Source organism: Bos mutus, chromosome 3 (genome assembly GCF_027580195.1).
Source record: "Bos mutus isolate GX-2022 chromosome 3, NWIPB_WYAK_1.1, whole genome shotgun sequence".
NCBI lineage: Eukaryota > Metazoa > Chordata > Mammalia > Artiodactyla > Bovidae > Bos > Bos mutus.
This window is the reverse complement of record NC_091619.1, coordinates 32,135,547-32,156,418: the sequence shown is the minus strand read 5'-3', so window position 1 is coordinate 32,156,418 and position 20,872 is coordinate 32,135,547. Positions and strand designations below refer to the sequence as shown.

The following is a 20,872-nucleotide window of genomic DNA, read 5'->3' as shown; positions in this document are numbered from 1 at the left end:
CACCTCCCTGTGGGCAAACAAAAACAGTAATCTACCTGACCTTGAGCTGCATCCTGAGCCTGGACCCAGAGCTGAGCCCTGAGGACTGGCAGGGTGGGAATGGCTGGGAGTATCCGTAGAGGGACTGAGCTCTTCTGGTCTCTGCTGACACATTCTCCCTGCTCCCCAGCTAAGCAGAGATGAGCAGACTCTGAGTCTGTGATTTAACAGGGATTGAAACCCCACTCCATACCGCATCTTAGTTATTTGAATCTTTATTGAACACTGGTGCAGACCTTTCTATCCTAAAAAAGTGTTACCTATTTTTAAACATATTTTTTTATTGTGTACCAACTTTGTATTTCAACTTATAAAATTCATTTGTTTTTTTAATGTTGCTCCCATCTGTTTCCTACAGCCATTACTTTGTAATATCCTTTCAATAAAGAAAAGAAATCACAGCCCACCCTGTGTCCTATTCTCCTAATTTTGAAATAAACTTCTGCCTGCTAAGAAGAAAGTTGGCAGGTAGGACATCATTCTTGTGCGTGTTGTACCACAGGTCACAGATCACAGAGTGACTTCAAAGAACACTGAGCCCACGTACTACTATAAATAAGACAGGTAACCAGAAAGGACCTAGAGTACAGCACAGGGAACTCTACTCAATATTCTGTGATAACCTATATGAGAAGAGGATCTGAAAAAGAGTGAATATATATATATATATAACTGAATCTCTTTGTTGTACACCTGAAACTAACACAGCATTGTAAATCAACTATACTTCAATATAATTTTTTTTTTTAAGGCACAGATCACTCTCCTAAAATCACAATGGGTCAGGAGATGGGATGAGGGCTGGAATCTGTGGATCCAGGGGTGTCTGGGCCACTCTGACTCGTCCTGTGTGGAGTCGTCCAGGCTGCCACTCCTCTCTGGCCACCCTCTCTGGCCATCTACACAGAGGACAGGTCCTCTCCCCTGGGTCACATTCCCACCACATTCCCCATCACTGTCCCATCAATGTGAGGGACATGGAGCTGTCTGTCAAGACATCTCTGAAGCTGCACCTGGGTACCCTCTCTGCTGTGAGTGAATCTGGATTTAGATTCACAAGTGAGGCCATAAACTACTTGATTAATTTATGTTGTATCATTACTTTTAGGCACATTAGGATGGCAGGGACACCCATAGTCCCTGAAAGGAAAACACAGAGACCACATTTCCTTCTTCTGCCTCTTCACTTCTTCCTTCCTTGGGCTTCCCTGATAGCTCAGTTGGTAAAGAATCTGCCTGCAATGCAGGAGACCCTGGTTTGATTCCTGGGGTGGGAAGATCCCCTGGAGAAGGGATAGGCTACCTAATCCAATATTCTTGTGCTTCCCTTGTGGCTCAGCTGGTAAAGAATCCACCTGCAATGCAGGAGACCTGGGTTCAATCCCTGGGTTGGGAAGATCCCCTGGAGAAGAGAAAGGCTACCCACTACAGTATTCTGGCCTGGAGAATTCCATGGACTGCGTAGTCCATGGAGTCGCAAAGAGTTGGACATGACTGAGCGACTTTCACTTTCACCTCTTCCTATTACAGTGATATTCTGTTCTGGAAGACTGCAGCTATCATGGATTATATAAATAAATCATGGGGGAGTGTTAGGATGGCCTGGAGTCTTGATCTTCCTCTAATAGGAGCCAAGTTTTAAAATATTTATTTATTTGGGCTTGCCAGTTCTTAGTTGAGGCACTGGTGATCTCACATCTTTGTTGAGACATGCAGGCTGTTCGGCAGCCATGCAGAAACACTCAGTTGCAGCTTGTGTGATCTAGTTCCCTGACCAGGGATCCAACCTCATTCCCCTGCACTTGGAGTGGGAAATCTTAGCCACTGGATGACCAGGAATGTCCTCAGGGACCGATTTAATGTCTCCATTTCAGGCGCATGACTCTTAGCCTAAACTTGGCTGTCAGAGCTGCCCAGAGCCCGCAGGAACTCTGCAGCCAGAGTTAAGGCTGAGCTGAGCCAGAGAGGGGAGTGGAGAGGGAGGAGCCTTGCTCTTGTTATGATTCAGGCTTGTTTCCCTGAGGGCACTGCCATCTCCCCTGAATAGTCAAGGGCTGACTTGAGGCAGGAACCTGGCGAGCTCGACTCAGGTGGCCCTAGTCTTCTAGGTGACCAGAGCTTGGCTTCCAATTCCTTCTGCTAAGAGACAGGAATAGTCCTCGCTCTGCCTGTCTGGGGCTGAGTCAGGGTCTGTGCCGGGGGTGGGACCGAAAAGAGGGGCTGGTGCTTCCGGGCCTGCCTTGACCCCCCCGGTCACAGGATAAGTTTCAAGTCCAGCTGTCCTGGAGCTTCTGCACTCTGAGCGTCATAACTGCACCATGCCCATGATCCTGGGTTACTGGGACATCCGTGGGGTGAGCGGGGGTCCACAAGGGCTGGGAAGATGGAGGCGGGTGGGGAAATCCCGGGCGGTGGGACTGGTTCAACCAGAAGCTTCCACAGGGCTTGCTGCAGCAGAGCCCCTTTCCTTACCCCACCATCTTACCTGGTGTTGGCATGTGTGTGTGTGTGTGTGTGTGTGGGTGGCTCCCATGCAGGGTTGGGGGTGGTGGTGAAGGGAGAGGGTTGGGAGTATGGAAGCCACCTGGAGCAGTGAGAGTTTGGCAGTCAAGACCTGACAACTGCTCTCTGTCCTGGCATCTCTCCCAGCTGGCCCATGCCATCCGCCTGCTCCTGGAGTATACAGACTCAAACTATGAGGAGAAGAAGTACACGATGGGGGACGGTAATAGCATCCTTTTCATGTCCTGAATTCTGGCCAAGTCACACTGATTTGGTGCCAAGCCCACTCATATCCTTGTCCCTGTTGCCTCTGTTGCCCTCCACCAGCTGGAGCAGAGGCCTGCCCCTTCCCAAACACTTTGAGGGTGCAGCTGGTCTCTAAGGAAGGACATGAGAGCCCATAGCTAAGCCCTGTATCAGTCCTGGGCACCTGTTAGTGTTGCACTAACTCTCTGTAAGCCTCACTCAGGGAGGTTCCAAAACCTTATAAATGTGCTTTCCCCCAAAGCTCCATGTGAGATTGGCGGTTCTGAATCCACATCCACCAGTTCAGGGAGTTTTGCCTCTGACTCCTTGGTGGGTCCCCCGGGAAGGAGGGCTGGACTCGGGAAATTTGTTTCACTGTATGTTCTTTTTCTCAGCTCCCGACTATGACAGAAGCCAGTGGCTGAGTGAAAAATTCACGCTGGGCCTGGACTTCCCCAATGTAGGTACAGGGGCTGGGGTCTGTGGGAAGAAGTGGACAGTGTCTCCATCCATCTCCTTTCCCGGCTTAGAGGTTTCAGAATCTGGTGCCTTCTGCTCTGTCTCTCAGCTTCCTGGTTCTCTCCCCTGCCCTTCAATGATACTCTGTGTCCAGCTCATCTCTCCATTTTACAGCATATTATTTAGTGTCTACCATGGGCCAGGCTCCGGAGAAGGTGATGGCACCCTACTCCAGTACTCTTGCCTGGAAAATTCCATGGATGGAGGAGCCTGGTAGGCTGCAGTCCATGGGGTCGCTAAGAGTCGGACACGACTGAGCGACTTCACTTTCACTTTTCACTTTCATGCATTGGAGAAGGAAATGGCAACCCACTCCAGCGTTCTTGCCTGGAGAATCCCAGGGACGGGGGAGCCTGGTGGGCTGCCGTCTATGGGGTTGCACAGAGTCGGACACGACTGAAGCGACTTAGCAAGCAAGCAAGCAAGCAATGGGCCAGGCTCTTCGAGTGCCAGGTTTCATCTCTGTACTTGGTCAGGGAGCGGGTGCAGGGCAGTCTGGAGTTCAAACACAGACTCCTGTGTGTTGCACAACAAAGGCCATGTTGTTCTTCCAGTTGCCCTACTTAATTGATGGAGCTCACAAGCTCACCCAGAGCAATGCCATCCTTCGCTACATCGCTCGCAAGCACAATATGTGTAAGTGGGGCTGGGGAACACATGCCTACTCCCCTGGGCTGGGCTGGAGTGGGACGCTGAGGGTGAGTCTCTGTTGTGTGGCCACAGGTGGGGAGACAGAGGAGGAGAAGATCCGTGTGGACATTTTGGAGAACCAGACTATGGACGTCCGCTTGCACATGGCCAGGATCTGTTACAGCCCTGACTTTGTGAGTTCCCTTCCACTGGGCTGGGTTGCACAGAGTTTAAATGTAGGACAGGGTCCATCTGCACTGGTCCTTTTGCCATTTGAACCATTTGGTGCTACTGATCCACCAAGCTTGTCCCTACAGAGTCCCCAGAGTGACTCTCAGAACCCCCAGAACATAAAATGCAAACTCTAATTCCCACCAATCTTAGGAGCAGTCCAGCCTCCCCTGGGTGGAGATTCAGTTCCTAGATGGTGTTTACCTCATTAGCCCAGGTTCTTCCTGGCATCTCAGGGCTCAGGATGTGTGTCTTGTAGGCACCCCAGTGCCAGACTTTGTTTCTCCTCCTCCTTCCTTTCAGGCTCTCAAATTGTCCCCAACTGTCCAGAAACTGCCCAGGCGTCCACACCATTCTTGTCTCCGACACTGGAATGTAGGACTTCTTTCCTAGTCATTTTAGTCAACATTAAATTTTAGTCAACACTAAGACCATCAGCCTGAGGTCTGAGGACAGAGCTCTGCCAGGCCTCACAGCACTGCTGGTCTGACCCATGGCAGGTGCCTGAAGCTGAGTGGTGACACGTTCAGGGAGAGTGTGGTTTTGCCCTTTGCCTTCCCATCGCCTCTCACAGATGTGAGGTGGTACCCATAGGAGTTTAGTGAACACAGGTGGGTTGAATTGCAGAGTGGGCACGAACCCAGGTTCAGTCAGGGGACATTGCTCCTCACCCACAGCTGGGATCAGACACAGCCCTGGGAAGCCTGCTCTCTGCCAGGGAGTCTGTGTCTGAGAGCGGTGACAGCTGGTTTTTGTCTAGGAGACACTGAAGCCTGGTTTCTTGAAGGAGATTCCTGAAAAGATGAAGCTCTTCTCAGATTTTCTGGCGAAGAGGCCTTGGTTCGCAGGGGACAAGGTCAGTGGGATGGCTTCAGAGGAAGGAGAACTGGTGTATTTTCTTACTCAGAGTTTGGTGCACATTCCTGCTTTGTCTTTCTGCAGCTCACCTATGTGGATTTCTTGGCTTATGATGTCCTTGACCGGCACCGCATATTTGAACCTACATGTCTGGATGAATTTCCAAACTTGAAAGACTTCATTACCCGTTTCGAGGTGATTTCCCTGGTCCTCCTACTATTTATCTCTCTCTTCTCTTCCCTCTACTTTCTGATGCTTTCCTAGTTGGAACTACAATGAGAAATAGAATTTATTGAGAACTTGGTTTATTCCAGGATCTCTGCTCAGCAGCTGACATATATTGTGTCAGATTTAACCTTTATAACATTCCTACATGGTAGAATAATTATCCTCTCCGTTTTACTGATCAGGAATTAAGCTGAAAGGATAAGTAATTTCTGAAGGTCACAGAACCAGTACAGACTGTGCTGGGCTCACAGTCAGAGTGTCTGGCTTCTATGGGCAGCAGTCAGGGGCTCTCTGTTTCTTGTATGAAAATGAAAAAAAGCTCAGGTTCTTTTGTTGACTGGGTTCACAGCTCTGGAAAGTGTGGATGAAGCAGAATCTTCAGGAGTTTGCATGCAGCTGGCATTTGTAGAGTTGAGACACAATAGGGTTGATATGAAGTAATAAAAACACAAACAATATTTTCTCCTGCTCTCCATAAGGCTCTCTGGCTATTGGCTCCCTCTCTGGGGTTGTACTGAGATTTCCAGGAATGTAATTGGTGCTGGGATTTTCTTCCATATGTAGGTGCCTTTTTGGGAAGATTTTATAGGGATGCCTCTTACGATGGGCACTTTCCTTCCCTCCATGTCTTCCTTCTTTCTTCCTTCTACTTATCCAAGATTCCATCTCAGAGATGGGGTAGTACATCATTTTAAGTTACATTCACTGATCTGATCCTCTTCCCTCTATGAGGCACTATGTCAGGCAGAGGGGGATGCAGAAGTCACATAGTCCTGTCACCCAGCCTCTGGGGCTCAGTGCAGCTGGAGAACTATAGGAACCCCGAGCTGTGTAGAGTACATGGAGCCACCTTGGTTCTAGAGGAGCACAGTCTGACTGCACCTCCCAGCTCGTCATTCACCCTCAATCTACCAACTGGAGAGTAAGAAAGTCTCTTTATGATGGACTTGGGAATTTGAAGCTCTAGTCCAATATGTTTTTCAGCCTAATCTTGTTTTGTATTCCCACTCCCATCATGAAATCTGCCTCCTCAGCCAGTTCTCTTCAGCTCTGGTTTTGGTCCAAGGCTTGTTGACCTGAAATTTTTGCAAGAACCGGGATGACTACCCAGCAGGGAGGATGTGGGACAGAAGTGGGCTCCAGTGTGTGGCCTGCTGGGGCCTGCGCTGTGCGGTACAAGCAGCCCTAGGTCTTTGGAGTCCTGGGAACTCTGGGGCACTGTTTGTTTTGGGAAGATGGTGCACAGGTGCACCTGAGCATCTCAGCGCCTGGTTGGCTGCAGCAGGACCGGGGATGAGGGAGGTTGGGGCTCAGTGAGAAGGGGCTCAGGTCCTAGGCCAGGCAGCTGCTCTGTGTCCTTTAAGTGGAATAATCAGAGTGTGGCCTGGCCTAGTCTTGCTGCTCCACACCTCCTATCACCTTTCATCCACGTTTTGCTGGATGAGATGTGGTGTCTCTTTCAAGCTGTTTATCTACTCCCTAAGCCCCTTTGTTGTGCTTGGGGTCCACCTGTGGTCAAGCCCTGGGGAGCCAAGAGCTTCCTTCTGACAAAGAGAATTGTTTTGCAGAATGAGAAGTTGTTCTGTAGGGAGATGTCCCCTGGGGAGTGGGGGGGAGAAGACAATAAAAAACTACAATGTGAATGCAGTGAGTTTCAGTCTTATTTGGGGGTCTTACTGGGGACTTGTAGCCTATGTGACAGCCTCTCAGAGAGCTCTGAGTAACTGCTATGAAGAGGTAAGGTAGAAGACAGCAGATATATAAATTTTCACCTTGAAAATACATATAGTTGAGAATGAGAAATTTGCCTGCCAAAGGCAGTAAACTAAGGATGTTGCAGCCATCAAGCCATTGCATTATAGTTGTCCCCTGTGGTGGGTCCTGAGGGAATTCAGGATGTAAACCCAGTGCCCACCACCTAGCCTTCATCCACTGCAGCCGCACCCAGCAGTGTGCCCAGCAGTGTGCCCAGCAGAGACTCCGGATGGGAAAACACAGGATACTGGCCTCAGGTAGCGGAGGTACATATCAAAGTAACAACTTCAGTGAGCCCAAACTTTTGTAGCTTCCTATACAGAGAACAGTGCTAAATTCATTAACTTGAGATGTCTGATTTTCTTTAATTAACAGTAATCTTTTGATATTCCAACTACTTGGTTTTGTTACAAAACTCGTATATATCCTGGCTCCTTCCCTACCTCTTTAAGCCCAGGAAGCAGCCTCTCGGGTAGCTCTAAGGGACTGCTCTGAAGTCCTCAGAGAATTACAGTATAAAACATAATTCTGAACTTTTAGGTTGTGCATTTTTTTCATGACATCGTCAAATATACATGTTGGTAAAAGATTGCTACTAATCATCAAAAAACCAACATCTCACGTTAATGATCTTAATGCTTTCCTATGTGTAGGAAGATGGGTGAATCTCGGGTCTTTGTAATTCTTCATTCGAGATGCAACCCAACTCTCTAGGGGACCTGTGTCCAAAACACAGGATGTTTCATCCTAGTTTTCTCCATCCTGAACTCCCCTTAAGGCACACAGTCTGTGAGTGATTGCAGTGGGTTACAGCTTAGTCCTTTCCTTAACCAGGTAGTGAGTGAGACTCTGTTCTTTTTGTTTACAGCTTTAGGCCATAAATTTGACCAAGGATTGGGAGGCATTTCATCACCGATTTGTCCCATGGTGCTAGGAAGGCTCATTTCTAGGTCAGACAAGGACTTCATTGATAGGTCACTTCTATGCTATATCTGGACACTGTGAATATACTAAAACATCTCTGGATCATCTGTCTTACTAACTAGTCTATTATGACCCAGAATATGTTTCCCTTTGTTACTTCTTCCCATATCTAGAGTTGCATCATCACAATTAATTTTATATAGAGCTGTGTGTGTGCTAACTCACTTCTATCATGTCTGACTCTTTGTGAGCCCATGGACAGTAGTCTGCTAGGCTCCTCTGTCCACGGGGATTATACAGGCAAGAATACTGGAGTGGGCTGTGAAGCCCTCCTCCAGGAGATCTTCCCAACTGAGGGATCGAACCTACATCTCTTATGTCTCCTGCACTGGCAGGCCAGTTCTTTACCACTAGGGCCACCTGAGAAACCAATATGGAGGTATATATGTGTGATATATAGAGGTTTACCATCGTTAATTTTATCAGAGACCCGGCTGCACAGAAGGTAATGCAAGAAACAATAATCTTATGAAATAATTAAGGTATAAGCAATATAGCTAGTAACATTTTAAGGTCACAGTACAACAATGAGGGAAGCAAAGCATGAATAGTTTGAAAACAACAAAGAATAAATTAAAACAATGATTAATATAACTTGTTGCAGTCTAGATCACGAGAAGCCATCAAGTCCAGAGAGGGGCCAGTTGGAGAGGCCAAATGCTGAAGGGATTAGATAGAAAGAAAAAGATAAATGCTCCATCTTTGTTTGCAAAGGTATACTTTATCAACTTGCTGCAAGTTAGTAGGCATAAGAGGAAATGTTTCCTCATATCCAGAAAACAAAGATTAAAAGCCGGCAATATTTCAAGCAGCCATAAAATTATAAATTCACTTCATTCAGTGCCATGGAATTAAATCTTGTTGACCTTGACTTTTTTTTGTTAGTAGTTTTATGAAGCCATCAGGTTTTCCATTTACAGTTTTGTAAATTTTTCACTCAGTTCAGTGGGATCATTTAAAAGTTACCAGAAATGTGTATTTGTAAAAAGGTCCTTCTTATGAATCGTCAAGATCTACATTCTTTTAAAAAGAATCAGAGTAAAACAATAACTGCCCATAAATGTCAAAAGACAAATGATCTGATTACAATATAACTGTCAGTAAAATTTGGTTATTTCTGTGGCATACAAAATTTTAATACAATAACTAGAGTTATGACACATAAGATGCCAGGATACTTTTAGTAATTTTATATAATAATAATTATCTATATTGGAGAAGGCAATGGCACCCCACTCCAGTACTCTTGCCTGGAAAATCCATGGACAGAGGAGCCTGGTAGGCTGCAGTCCATGGGGTCGCTAAGAGTCGGACACGACTGAGCAACTTCACTTTGACTTTTCTCTTTCATGCACTGGAGAAGGAAATGGCAACCCACTCCAGTGTTCTTGCCTGGAGAATCCCAGGGATGGGGGAGCCTGGTGGGCTGCCGTCTATGGGGTCGCACAGAGTCGGACATGACTGAAGAGACTTAGCATTAGAATTAATTATCTATATAGTATAATCTAAAAGTGTTCATTATAACTCATTTGACAACATTTCCCATGTTACTTAACATACCGAAAAGTGTAATTAGTATCTCTCTTTGAGTTATTTTAGGGCCCTCTGAGAAGGCAATGGCACCCCACTCCAGTACTGTTTTGCCTGGAAAATCCCATGGAGGGAGGAGCCTGGCAGGCTGCAGTCCATGGGGTCGCTGAGTCAGACACAGACTGAGTGACTTCACTTTCACTTTTCACTTTCATGCATTGGAGAAGGAAATAGCAACCCACTCCAGTGTTCTTGCCTGGAGAATCCCAGGGACGGGGGAGCCTGGTGGGCTGCCATCTATGGGGTCGCACAGAGTTGGACACAACTGAAGTGACTTAGCAGCAGCAGCAGCAGCTGAATCATTCCAAAGTGTTAGCTGTCAAAAGAACTTCATTTAGAATTTGACTTGGGGAAGGTTTGCCAAAGATATCAAGTTTTTATAGCATTTCTGCAAGGAGATCCAACCAGTCCATTCTGAAGGAGATCAGCCCTGAGATTTCTTTGGAAGGAATGATGCTAAAGCTGAAACTCCAGTACTTTGGCCACCTCATGCAAAGAGTTGACTCATTGGAAAAGACCCTGATGCTAGGAGGGATTGATGGCAGGAGGAGAAGGGGACAACAGAGGATGAGATGCTGGATGGCAGCACTGACTTGATGGACTTGAGTCTGAGAGAACTCCAGGAGTTGGTGATGGACAGGGAGGCCTGGCGTGCTGCGATTCATGGGGTTGCAAAGAGTCGGACATGACTGAGCAACTGAACTGAACTGAAAGTAGGATCATGCTGCTGCTGCTGCTAAGTCACTTCAGTCGTGTCCTCTTAGCGACCCTATGGACTGTAGCCCACCAGGTTCCTCCATCCATGGGATTCTCCAGGCAAGAGTACTGGAGTGGGGTGCCATTGCCTTCTCCAAGTAGGATCATAGGTCCCAATAAATACTTATTCACTTAACCAAAGAGACAGTAAAAGATTTTAAAGTCTAAATATGTGAAATTATAATAGATCACTTAAGAGGTAAAGAAACGTTTTACATTGTTACCAAAAAATCAATATTTCAAGAAAACTTTGTCCTCTCAATGGAAAGAAAAATCAGATTCTAGTTTTGCACCACCTGACATTTAATACTGAAATTTATTTACTTAGTTTAGCTCATTCTAATCTTAGCCAGACTGGACCACACATAGAATTCCTTTCTAAAGTTATCTTTTCTTTCTCACAAGCCTTTTACAACTTTCTATATCCATATTAGTTTGTCTCTCGTTTTCTTTCCCATTTAGAAATAACTTTTTTTTAAAAAGGAAAAAAGAGAAATAATCAGCTTTAGCACAAAGTCACTTTATTTTCCCTTAACAAAGTACATTTCCATTTTAAAATTGAAGTATTTTTGATTCAAGTTTTGTACTGTTTCAAGTGTACTGCAAAATGTTTCAATTACATATAATTCAGAATGTACATATATATATATATACTTTTTCATATTCTTTTCCATCATAGTTTGTTACAAGATATTAAATATAGTCCCTGGTGATATACAGTAGTTCCTTTTTGTTTACTTTATATATGGTAGTGTGTATCTGTTAGTGCTGCTACTGCTAAGTCACTTCAGTCGTGTCCAACTCTGTGACCCCAGAGACAGCAGCCCACCCGGCTCCGCCGTCCCCGGGACTCTCCAGGCAAGAACACTGGAGTGGGTTGCCATTTCCTTCTCCAGTGCATGAAAGCGAAAAGTGAAAGTGAAGTCGCTCAGTCCTGTTGGACTCCTAGCGACCCCATGGACCGCAGCTCCTCTGTCCATGGGATTTCCCAGGCAAGAGTACTGGAGTGGGGTGCCATTGCCTTCTCTGTTAGTAGCACACTCCTAATTTATTCCCCCTCTTTCCCCTTTGGTAACCATAAATTTATCTTCTATGTCTGTGAGTCTGTTTCCATTATGTGAATAAGTTCATTTTTTATCATAATTTTAGATTCCATATATAAGTGATACATATGAGATTTGTCTTTCTCTGTCTGACTTATTTCACTTAGTATTATTATCTCTAGGTCCATCCATGTTGCTGCAAATGGCATTATTTCATTCTTTTCTATTCCTGAGTAGTACTCCATTGTATGTATATACACACACACACCCACACCCACATCTTCTTTATCCATTTATATGTTGATGAATACTTAGGTTGGTTCCATGTCTTGGGTATTGTAAATCATGCTGCTGTGAACATAGGAGTGCATGTATCTTCTTGAATTAGAATTTTCTTTGGATCCATGCCAGGAGTGGGATTGCTGGATCATATGGTAACTCTATTTTTAGTTTTTTAAGGAACTTCAATATTGTTCTCCATAGCATCTGCACCATTTCATATTCCCACCCCACTGTAAGAGGGTTCTCGTTTCTCCATTCTCTATTTACAATTTATAGACCTTTTGATGATGGGCATTCTGACTTGTGTGAGGTGATGTATAGTATCATTATAGTTTTGATTTGCATTTCTCCAACAATTAGCAATATTGAACATATTTTCATGTTCCTGTTGGTCATCTGTATGTATTCTTTGGAAATGTCTAGGTCTTCTGCCCATTTTTTAAAAACCTTTCATTTTATATTGGGGTATAGCTGATTAACAGTGTCATGATAGTTTCAAGTCAATAGCAAAGGGACTCAGCCATACATATATATATGTATCCATTCTCCCCCAGACTCCCCTCTCATCTAGGCTGCTGCATAACATTGAGTAGAGTTCCATGTGCTATACTGTAGATCCTTATTGGTTATGCATTTCAAGTATAGCAGTGTGTACATGTCCATCCCCAATTCCCTAAGTATTCCATCCCCTCATCCTTCTCCCTGGCAACCTAAGTTCATTCTCTAAGTCTTTGAGTCTCTTTCTGTTTCATAAGTAATTTCATTCGTATCATTTCTTTTCAGATTCCACATATAAAGGATGTCATACAATATTTCTCCTTCTCTGTCTGACTTACTTCACTCAGTATGACACTCTCTAGGTCCATCCATGTTGTTGCAAATGGCATTATTTCATTCTTTTTAATGGCTGAGTATTCCATTGTATGTATGCACCTCATCTTTTTATTCATCTGTCAGTGGACATTGAGGTTGCTTTCACGTCTTGGCTATTGTAGACAGTGCTGCAATGAATATTGGTGTGCATGAATCTCTACAGATCAAGTTTTTTTCTGGATATATGCCCAGGAATGGGATTTCAGGGTCACATAGTAGCTCTATTTTACTTTTTAAGTTACTTGCATACTGTTCTCCATAATAGCTGTACCAGTTTACATTCCCACCAACAGTATAGGAGGAGTCCCTCTTCTCCACACCCTCTCTAGCATTTATTGTTTGGATTTTTTGATGATAGCCATTCTGACTGGTGTGAGGTGATATCTCATTGTAGCTTTCATTTTCATTTCTCTAATAGTTTTTCACGTGCCTCTTGGCCATCTGTGCGTTTTCCTTGGAGAAATGTCTATTTAGGTCCTCTGCCCATTTATTGACTAAGTTTTTTGTTTTGATGCTGTTAAGCATTATGCACTGTTTATAAAATTTGGAGACTAATCCTTTGTCAGGTCACATCATTCGCAAATTTTTCTCCCAATCTGTGGGCTGTCTTTTCATTTTGTTTATTGTTTCCTTTGCTGTGCAAAAGTTTTCAATGGTCTCATTTGTTATTTTTTATTTTTATTTCCATTATTCTGGGAGTCAGATAAAAAAAGATGTTGCTGCAAATGTCAGAGTCTTCTGCCTATGTTTTCCTCTAGGAGTTTTATAGTGTCCAGTCTCACATTTAGGTCTTTGGTTCTATTTTGAGTCTATTTTTGTGTATGGTATTAAAGAATGATCTAATTTCATTTTTTTTACATGTAGCTGTCCAGTTTTTCCAGCACCATTTGTTGAAGAGACTGTCTTTCCAACATTGTGTAGTCTTGTTTCCTTTGTCATATGTTAATTGATTGTAGGTGTATGGGTTTATTTCTGGGTTTTCTATCCTGTTCCAGTGATCTATAGTTCTACTTTTGTGTCAGTACCATACTGTTTTGATGACTATAGCTTTGTAGTATAATCTGAAGTCAGGGACCCTGATTCCTCTAGCTCCATTTTTCTTTCTCAAGATTCTTTTGGCTATTTGGGGTCTTTTGTGTCTCCATACAAATTTAAAGATTTTTTTTGCTCTAGTTCTATGAAAAATGCCATTGGTAATTTGATAGAGGTTGCACTGAATCTGTAGATTGCCTTGAGTAATATGGTCATTTTGACAATATTGATTTTTTCAATCCAAGAACATGGTATATTCTTCCATCTGTTTGTGTCATCTTTGATTTCTTTCATCAGTATCTGATAGCTTTCCGAGTCCACGTGTTTTGCCTCTTTAGATAGGTTTATCCCTAGATATTTTTGATATTTTTTTCGATGTGATGGCAAAAAGGGTTGTTTCCTAATTCTCTTTCTTATAGTTTATTGTTACTGTATAGGAATGCAAGAGATTTCTGTTTATTAATTTTGTATCCTGCAACTTTACTGACTTCATTGATGAGCTCTATTAGTTTTCTGATAGCATCTTTAGGATTTTCTATGTATAATAACAGTAACAGTTTTACTTCTTCCTTTCCAATTTGGATTCCTTTTATTTCTTGTCTGATTGCTTGTGGCTAGTACTTTCAAAACTATATTGAATAAAAGTAGTGACAGTGGGCATCCTTGTCTTGTTCCTGATGTTAGAGATCATGCTTTCAGCTTTTCACCATTGAGTATTATGCTAGCTGTGGGTTTGTTATACATAGCCTATTTGAGGTATGCTCCCTCTATGCCCACTTTATGGAGTTTTTTTTTTTAAGAATGGTATCTTTTTAAAGATGAGTTATTTTTGGCTGTGTTGGGCCTTAACTGCAGCACATGGGCTTTCTCCAGTTGCAGTGAGTGGGGGCTGCTCTTTGTTGCAGTGCTCAGGCTTCTCATTGCGGTGGCTTCTCTTGTGGAGCACAGGCTCTAGGCACATGGGCTTCAGAAGTCGTGGGCTTAGCCACTGCAGGTTGTAGGTTCTAGGCTGCTGGCTCAGTAGTTGTGGCACACAGGCTTAGTTGCTCCACAGCATGTGGAATCTTCCCAGACCAGGGATTAAACCTGTGTCTCCTGCATTGGCAAGTGAATTCTTAACCACTAGACCACCAGGGAATCTCTTTTATTTTTTATTTTTGCCATAAATGGAATTTGAATTTCATCAGTAGCGTTTTCTACAACTATTGAGGTGATCATATGGTTTTTATTCTTAATTTATTGATACAGTGTTTCAACTGTTGATTTATGGATACTGAAAAAATCCTTGTATCCCTGGATAATCTCACTTATTCATGGTGTATGATCCTTCTAATGTATTATTGGATTAGTTTGCTAGTATTTTGCTGAGAATTTTTACATATCTGTTCACCAGTTATATACTTACACTTTTTTGTGTGATGTCTTCCTTTGAATTTTTACATATCTGTTTATTAGTTATATACTTATACTTTTTTGTGTGATGTCTTTGTTTGGTTTTGGGATCAGGGTGATGATGTCTTCATAGAAAGAGTTCAGTAGTTCCTCTGAAATTTGCAGGAATAGTTTCAGAAGGATAGGTGTTAAGTCTTCTCTAAATGTTTAGTAGAATTCACCTGTGAAATCATCTGGTCCTGGGCGTGCGTTTGTTGGGAGTTTTGTATCTACAGATTCAGTTTTAGTACCCGTAATTGGTCTATTCATAGTTTATCTTCCTTCCTGGTTCAGTTTGGGAGATTGTACCTTTCTACGAATTTATTCATTTCTTCAGGCTGTCCATTTTATTGGTATATAGTTGTCGTATTTTTATTCTTTATAATTCCCCCTTTGCCAAAAAGGCTTTTTCCTTATTTTAATAGTTTTAATTACATACATTAATTAGAATTCTTAACCTTTAATACCTTAGTTTCTAGTGAAAACTAAGAAATAAGCAAGATGGGCACAATAAAGGACAGAAATGGTACGGACCTAACAGAAGCAGAAGATATTAAGAAGAGGTGGCAAGAATATACAGAAGAACTATACAAAAAGATCTTCATGACCCAGATAACCATGATGGTGTGATTGCTCACCTAGAGCCAGACATCCTGGAATGCAAAGTCAAGTGGGCCTAAGGAAGCATCACTACAAGCAAAGCTAGTGGAGGTGATGGAATTCCAGCTGAGCTATTTCAAGTCGTAAGAGATGATGCTGTGAAAGTGCTGCACTCAATATGCCAGCAAATTTGGAAAATTCAGCAGTAGCCACAGGACTGGAAAAGGGCAGTTTTTATTCCAATCCCAAAGAAAGGCAATGCCAAAGAATACTCAAACTACCGCACAATTGCACTCATCTAGCAAAGTAATGCTCAAAATTCTCCAAGCCAGGCTTCAACTGTACGTGAACCGTGAACTTCCAGATGTTCAAGCTGGATTTAGAAAAGGCAGAGGAACCAGAGATAAATTGCCAGCATCCACTGGATCATTGAAAAAGCAAGAGAATTCCAGAAAAGCATCTGCTTCTGCTTTATTGACTATGCCAAAGCCTATGACTGTGTGGATCACAACAAACTGAGGAAAATTTCTGGCAATACCAGACCATCTTACCTGCCTCCTAAGAAATTTGTATGTAGAACTGGACATGGAACAACAGATTAGTTTGAAATTGGGAAAGGAGTACTGAACTGAACTGAAGAAACAAGCAATTGTCAACTGTCTTTTATATTAGTATTCTGTAGATTGGCAAATTTATAAATACTATTTTTGATTTCTAAAAACATGTGCTTTTTCTGTATAAAAATTTGTCAGTGTGGTACCAAACATATTTATTAATAGTCCTAAATATCTTACAGTCAGTTCAGTTCAGTTACTCAGTCATGTCCGACTCTTTGCGACCCCATGGACTGCACACACCAGGCTTCCCTGTCCATCACCAACTCCTGGAGCTTACTCAAACTCATGTCCATCTAATTGGTGATGCCATCCAACCATCTCATCCTCTGTCGTCCCCTTCTCCTCCTGCCTTCAATCTTTGCCAGCATCAGGGTCTTTTCAAATGAGTCAGCTCTTCACATCAGGTGGCCAAAGTATTGGACTTTCAGCTTCAATATCAGTCCTTCCAATGAATATTCGGGACTGATTTCCTTTAGGATGAACTGGTTGGATCTCCTTGCAGTCCAAGGGACTCTCAAGAGTCTTCTCCTTTTGAACACCATGGTTCAAAACCGTCAATTCTTTGGCACTCAGCTTTCTTTATAGTCCAAGTCTCACATCCATACATGATTATTGGAAAAACAATAGCCTTGACTAGATGGACGTTTGTTGGCAAAGTAATGTCTCTGCTTTTTAATATGCTGTCTGGGTTGGTCATAACTTTTCTTCCAAGGAATAAGTGTCTTTTAGGATGTCCCAATAGTAACTTAAACCACGAAGATGCAAGAGGCATTCTCACAAGAGGGTGCAATTATGCAGCCTTCACAAGACCCAGAAAGTTTACTCCTTGGTATAGGCTAAGAAAATAAAGGCCTTGTTGTATAGGCAGATACAAAATAGGTTGAGACAATAAAGGCCCTTTACAGATTGGAACTCCATATGACACATTTCCCTAAACCTGGCCTAGCTGGACAAAGAGACTGCTCAGAATCCCATTCTACTTGACTGGTTGCCAAATATGCATTATATGTGTACTTATCTGATGGCTGACCAAGCTCTCGAAACAAAGTGGAAGGTGCCTAAGATTAGTTAGAACATTTGTATCTCAAAGGCACAGGCAAATGATTCAAGTTCCTACTAGAAAGGCTTTGGCTTTCTTATTGTCAGAATTTTGAAAAAAAAGTTTTTAAAACTTCTTTGGCCAAAATAATTACTTTACCAAGCCTTCTGAATTATGGTTGCTTTCATGGGAATCAATTTTTGGTGTTATAAAAAGGAAGTTCAGAGAGAGTCGAACACGATGTAGGAGAGCGTTGAAGGAGATGCTTAGAGGAGCAGGGAGGAGCAGTGGAGAGCAGGGCCAACCAAATTCAGGAGCCTTTTAAAAATTCTGATATAATTTCAAGCAATCTTTTGTCAGTTTTCCGTAAGAAGTTACTTTCTCATTTCCTCTTTTAAAAGCTTCTAAATACCAATCAAAAGAGGTCTTCCATTCAGCAGATCTTTTAGTCTGCTTTCTCTAGCTGGTGTTCATGGGAAAAAAAAAAAAACCCTCAATCTTGAAATGGCAAAAGAACCCTATTTTGGTGATTTTTAGGTTGAGATTTCCTTTGGTATAATGTCCCAAATTAAGTAAAGTGAAAGTGTTAATCGCTCAGTCATGTCTGACTCTCTGTGACCCCATGGATGGTAGCCCTCCAGGCTGCTCTGTCCATAGAATTCTCCAGGCAGGAATACTGGAGTGGGTTGCCATGTCCTTCTCCAGGGGATCTTCCCAAACCAGAGACTGAACCCAGGTCTCCTGCATTGTAGGCAGACTCTTTACCATCTCAGCTACCAGGGAAGCCCTTTATCCCAATTAAGTAAGTATTTGCAAGTATAAGGTCCATATGTAATGTACCTAAACCTGACCATGATGTTAGTCATTGGTTAGCAATCTGTCATTCCTCTTTCTTTTGTCTAGAAAGCTTTCCCATTTCAGAGTCTGTCAGGATAAACTGCTATTGGTAACTGTATGTGGGGGGCCCTTCTGCTGTTTATGAGCTTAACTCTCCTAGTTGTCACCCAGTAGTCATTTCAGATTTTTTACATGTCTCAGTTTTCCTCTTTGACAGTCTAAAACCATGGTGAGCACTGGGAACCCAGGATTGCCAAACTTTTTGTGTGTGTTCCCCAAATGGGCAAGTTTCTTTAAAGAGTCGGTTTCCTTGTGGGACTGCTGTGTGGTATGAGGACTGGTCTCCACCTCTGCTGCAAGCTTCTCAATTGCCTGAGAAAGCCATACCTGGCCAGGTATGGCTTATTCATCTACCACTGAATAAAATTCAGGATCATCAACCAAGATGATAAATCTGAGATCATGAGAGATTCACCCAAATTTGTACGCACATGTAGAGAGGTAGACCAGCACAAGGGGCCCTGCTGGTAGCAAGGCTCCAGATCCTTGTAAAGTTTTGTTGAGGGGATGGAGTCTCCTCTGGGCCCCTCTGTGGTCAGCAAAACCGTCCACTGGAAAGTAAAACCCACATAATGCAAAGCACTGAGTTTCCCTTTTACTTGGGGACCTTACTGAGGTCTATATTCTAGGACTATATCCTAGAACACAGCCTCTCAGATAGCTCTGGGGGAACTGCTTTCAAGAGGCAGGGGAGGAGGTCTGGGAAATAGGAGTAATCAACTATATATCTTGGTAAGATTACTGCTAATCACCAAAAACCAGGGATCTCTAGTTAGTGATTTTAGTGCTTTTCTATATACTGAAAAGATCTTGGGTGTGTATCTATGTGCAAATCTTGGGTGATTAGAGTTCTTCTGTAGATGCATCTTAACAGTCTAGGAACCATGTGTCCAAAACACAGAATATTTCATCTTTTTTTTTTCCCCATCCTGAATTGCCTTCCTGGCACACTGTTGGTGGGTGGCTTCCTTGAATAGTGACTTAACTCTTTGTATAACTGGATGATGAGTGAGCCTCCTGGTTCTTTTTGTTTTCAACTGTGAGCAAGGGGGTGCAGCAGAATGGGGAGAGAGAAAGGGGGCAAGAGGGAGCAGGCTGCATTCTAGCCATATTATTTATGAATTGTGTGATCATGACAGAGGTCCTTAACTTCTGTGTGGCTAGTTTCCCTTCTGATAAATGGTGACAGTAGAACCCATCTTGCAGGATAGTGGCATAGAGATTCTAAACCTATATCATCATCTCTAGCACCCAGCAGTGGGTGGAGTCTCCATTTGTGATGTCTTATCAAGATACCGCTTGAATTACAGGAAATTGGAAAACTTAACTTTGCAGAGCTGGGGACACCAGGAGGATTTTATTTTCCCCCAATATTTGACTCCACATGGAAGGGCTATATCTAGCCCTCCAAACCTAGGGAGAACTCCATGAACCCTACTGGGGCAGCAGACCTGAGGCCTGACCTTCTTTTTCCCACCCTCAGGGCCTGAAGAGGATCTCTGCCTACATGAAGTCTAGCCGCTTCCACCCAAACCCTATGTTTCTAAAGCTTGCCGTGTGGGGAAACAAGTAACGCCTCCAACTAGGAGATGACATGAGGAGCCAGTGCCCTGGAGACAATATGGACCTTCCTGCACACAGAACCTTCTGTCTTTTTCTTTCTCTTTCTGTTCACTCTAGATGCTCTCTTGGCCCCCTTATCCCTCTCCCACACCCCTTTCCATCCCTACTTTAAAGATTCAGTTTCCCATAATTTTTGAGCAAATTTCCTCCCCCACCCCACATTATCTCTCCTGCACTGAAGCCACCCAGGCTGTCCTTCCCTTCCATGGTTGCTTCTGCTGTGAGGAGCCCAGCCAGACCCCTGGCCCATAGTGCTCTGCTCTGAGCTCCCAGCACTGCCCTGAAGACCAGACCTGGCCTGGTGTACAGACCATGCTTCCCAGTGTGGTTCCCGCCCAGCCTGTTTGATCCCCAGGAAAGCCTTATTCACACCTGCTGTGTCTTGTCTTATTCCCTCCTGGCTTCCTGGAGTCATGAATGACTGTGTTGGGTGTATAGGGGTGTCCATTCTCTCTTCTGCTGTTTACTGCAGGGCCACATGGATGGGCATGCGTGTGTGTGTAGAGGGGGTGGGGCTTGCTTGTTCATTTCTATCTCCACTTCATGCATCTCTGTTCCTTAGCATTAAGTCTCTACAGAAGGGGGGCCCTTCTGTGCCTGGTTTCCTCTTTAATTCAGCATTCATGGGCTGCCTCCTGTCAGCTTGCAGTACTCTGTGTCATGGTTCAGGGGACTCTCAGGGGCTGGAGAAGGGGTCTGAGTAGTCTACTGATGGTGTGGGATCCTGGTGGATTTGCTTCTGTCACCCTTTCCTGAAAGCTTACCCTGCTTTAGATACCCTTCATGTGCATTCTTAAAACATATCTCAGTAAAGTGTGCCCCTACTATATTACAATCGTGTTATACTTGGTTTCCTCTCCAGCTTGACCATAAAGTCACTGAGGAAAGAATCCATGTCTTATTTGACTTTATGTCTCATATCTATTTTGCTGCCTGGCACACTAAATATTTAATGAAAAGTTGGAAATTTGAAAGAACTATCTCTAGTTAAAGCCCTGCAAAGTGTACAGTAATTATATGGATTTTAGAGGTCTGGATATAATTATCTCAGCCACTTGAGGTAAAGAATAAATTTCAGAAGATTTAAAATCTACAGG

At 43.5% G+C, this 20,872-nt stretch overlaps 1 protein-coding gene across 1 annotated transcript; it reads left to right on the top strand.

Annotated features, from left to right (window-relative positions):
- Positions 1-2,054: 2,054 nt before the first annotated feature.
- Positions 2,055-20,604, top strand: LOC102281969 (glutathione S-transferase Mu 1). The gene is made up of 8 exons (XM_005891294.3): positions 2,055-2,393; positions 2,689-2,764; positions 3,183-3,247; positions 3,861-3,942; positions 4,030-4,130; positions 4,928-5,023; positions 5,110-5,220; positions 19,636-20,604. Exons 1-8 carry the CDS (start codon positions 2,358-2,360, stop codon positions 19,723-19,725), a joined length of 657 nt encoding a protein of 218 aa, XP_005891356.2. The 5' UTR covers positions 2,055-2,357; the 3' UTR covers positions 19,726-20,604.
- The last annotated feature ends 268 nt before the right edge of the window (positions 20,605-20,872 follow it).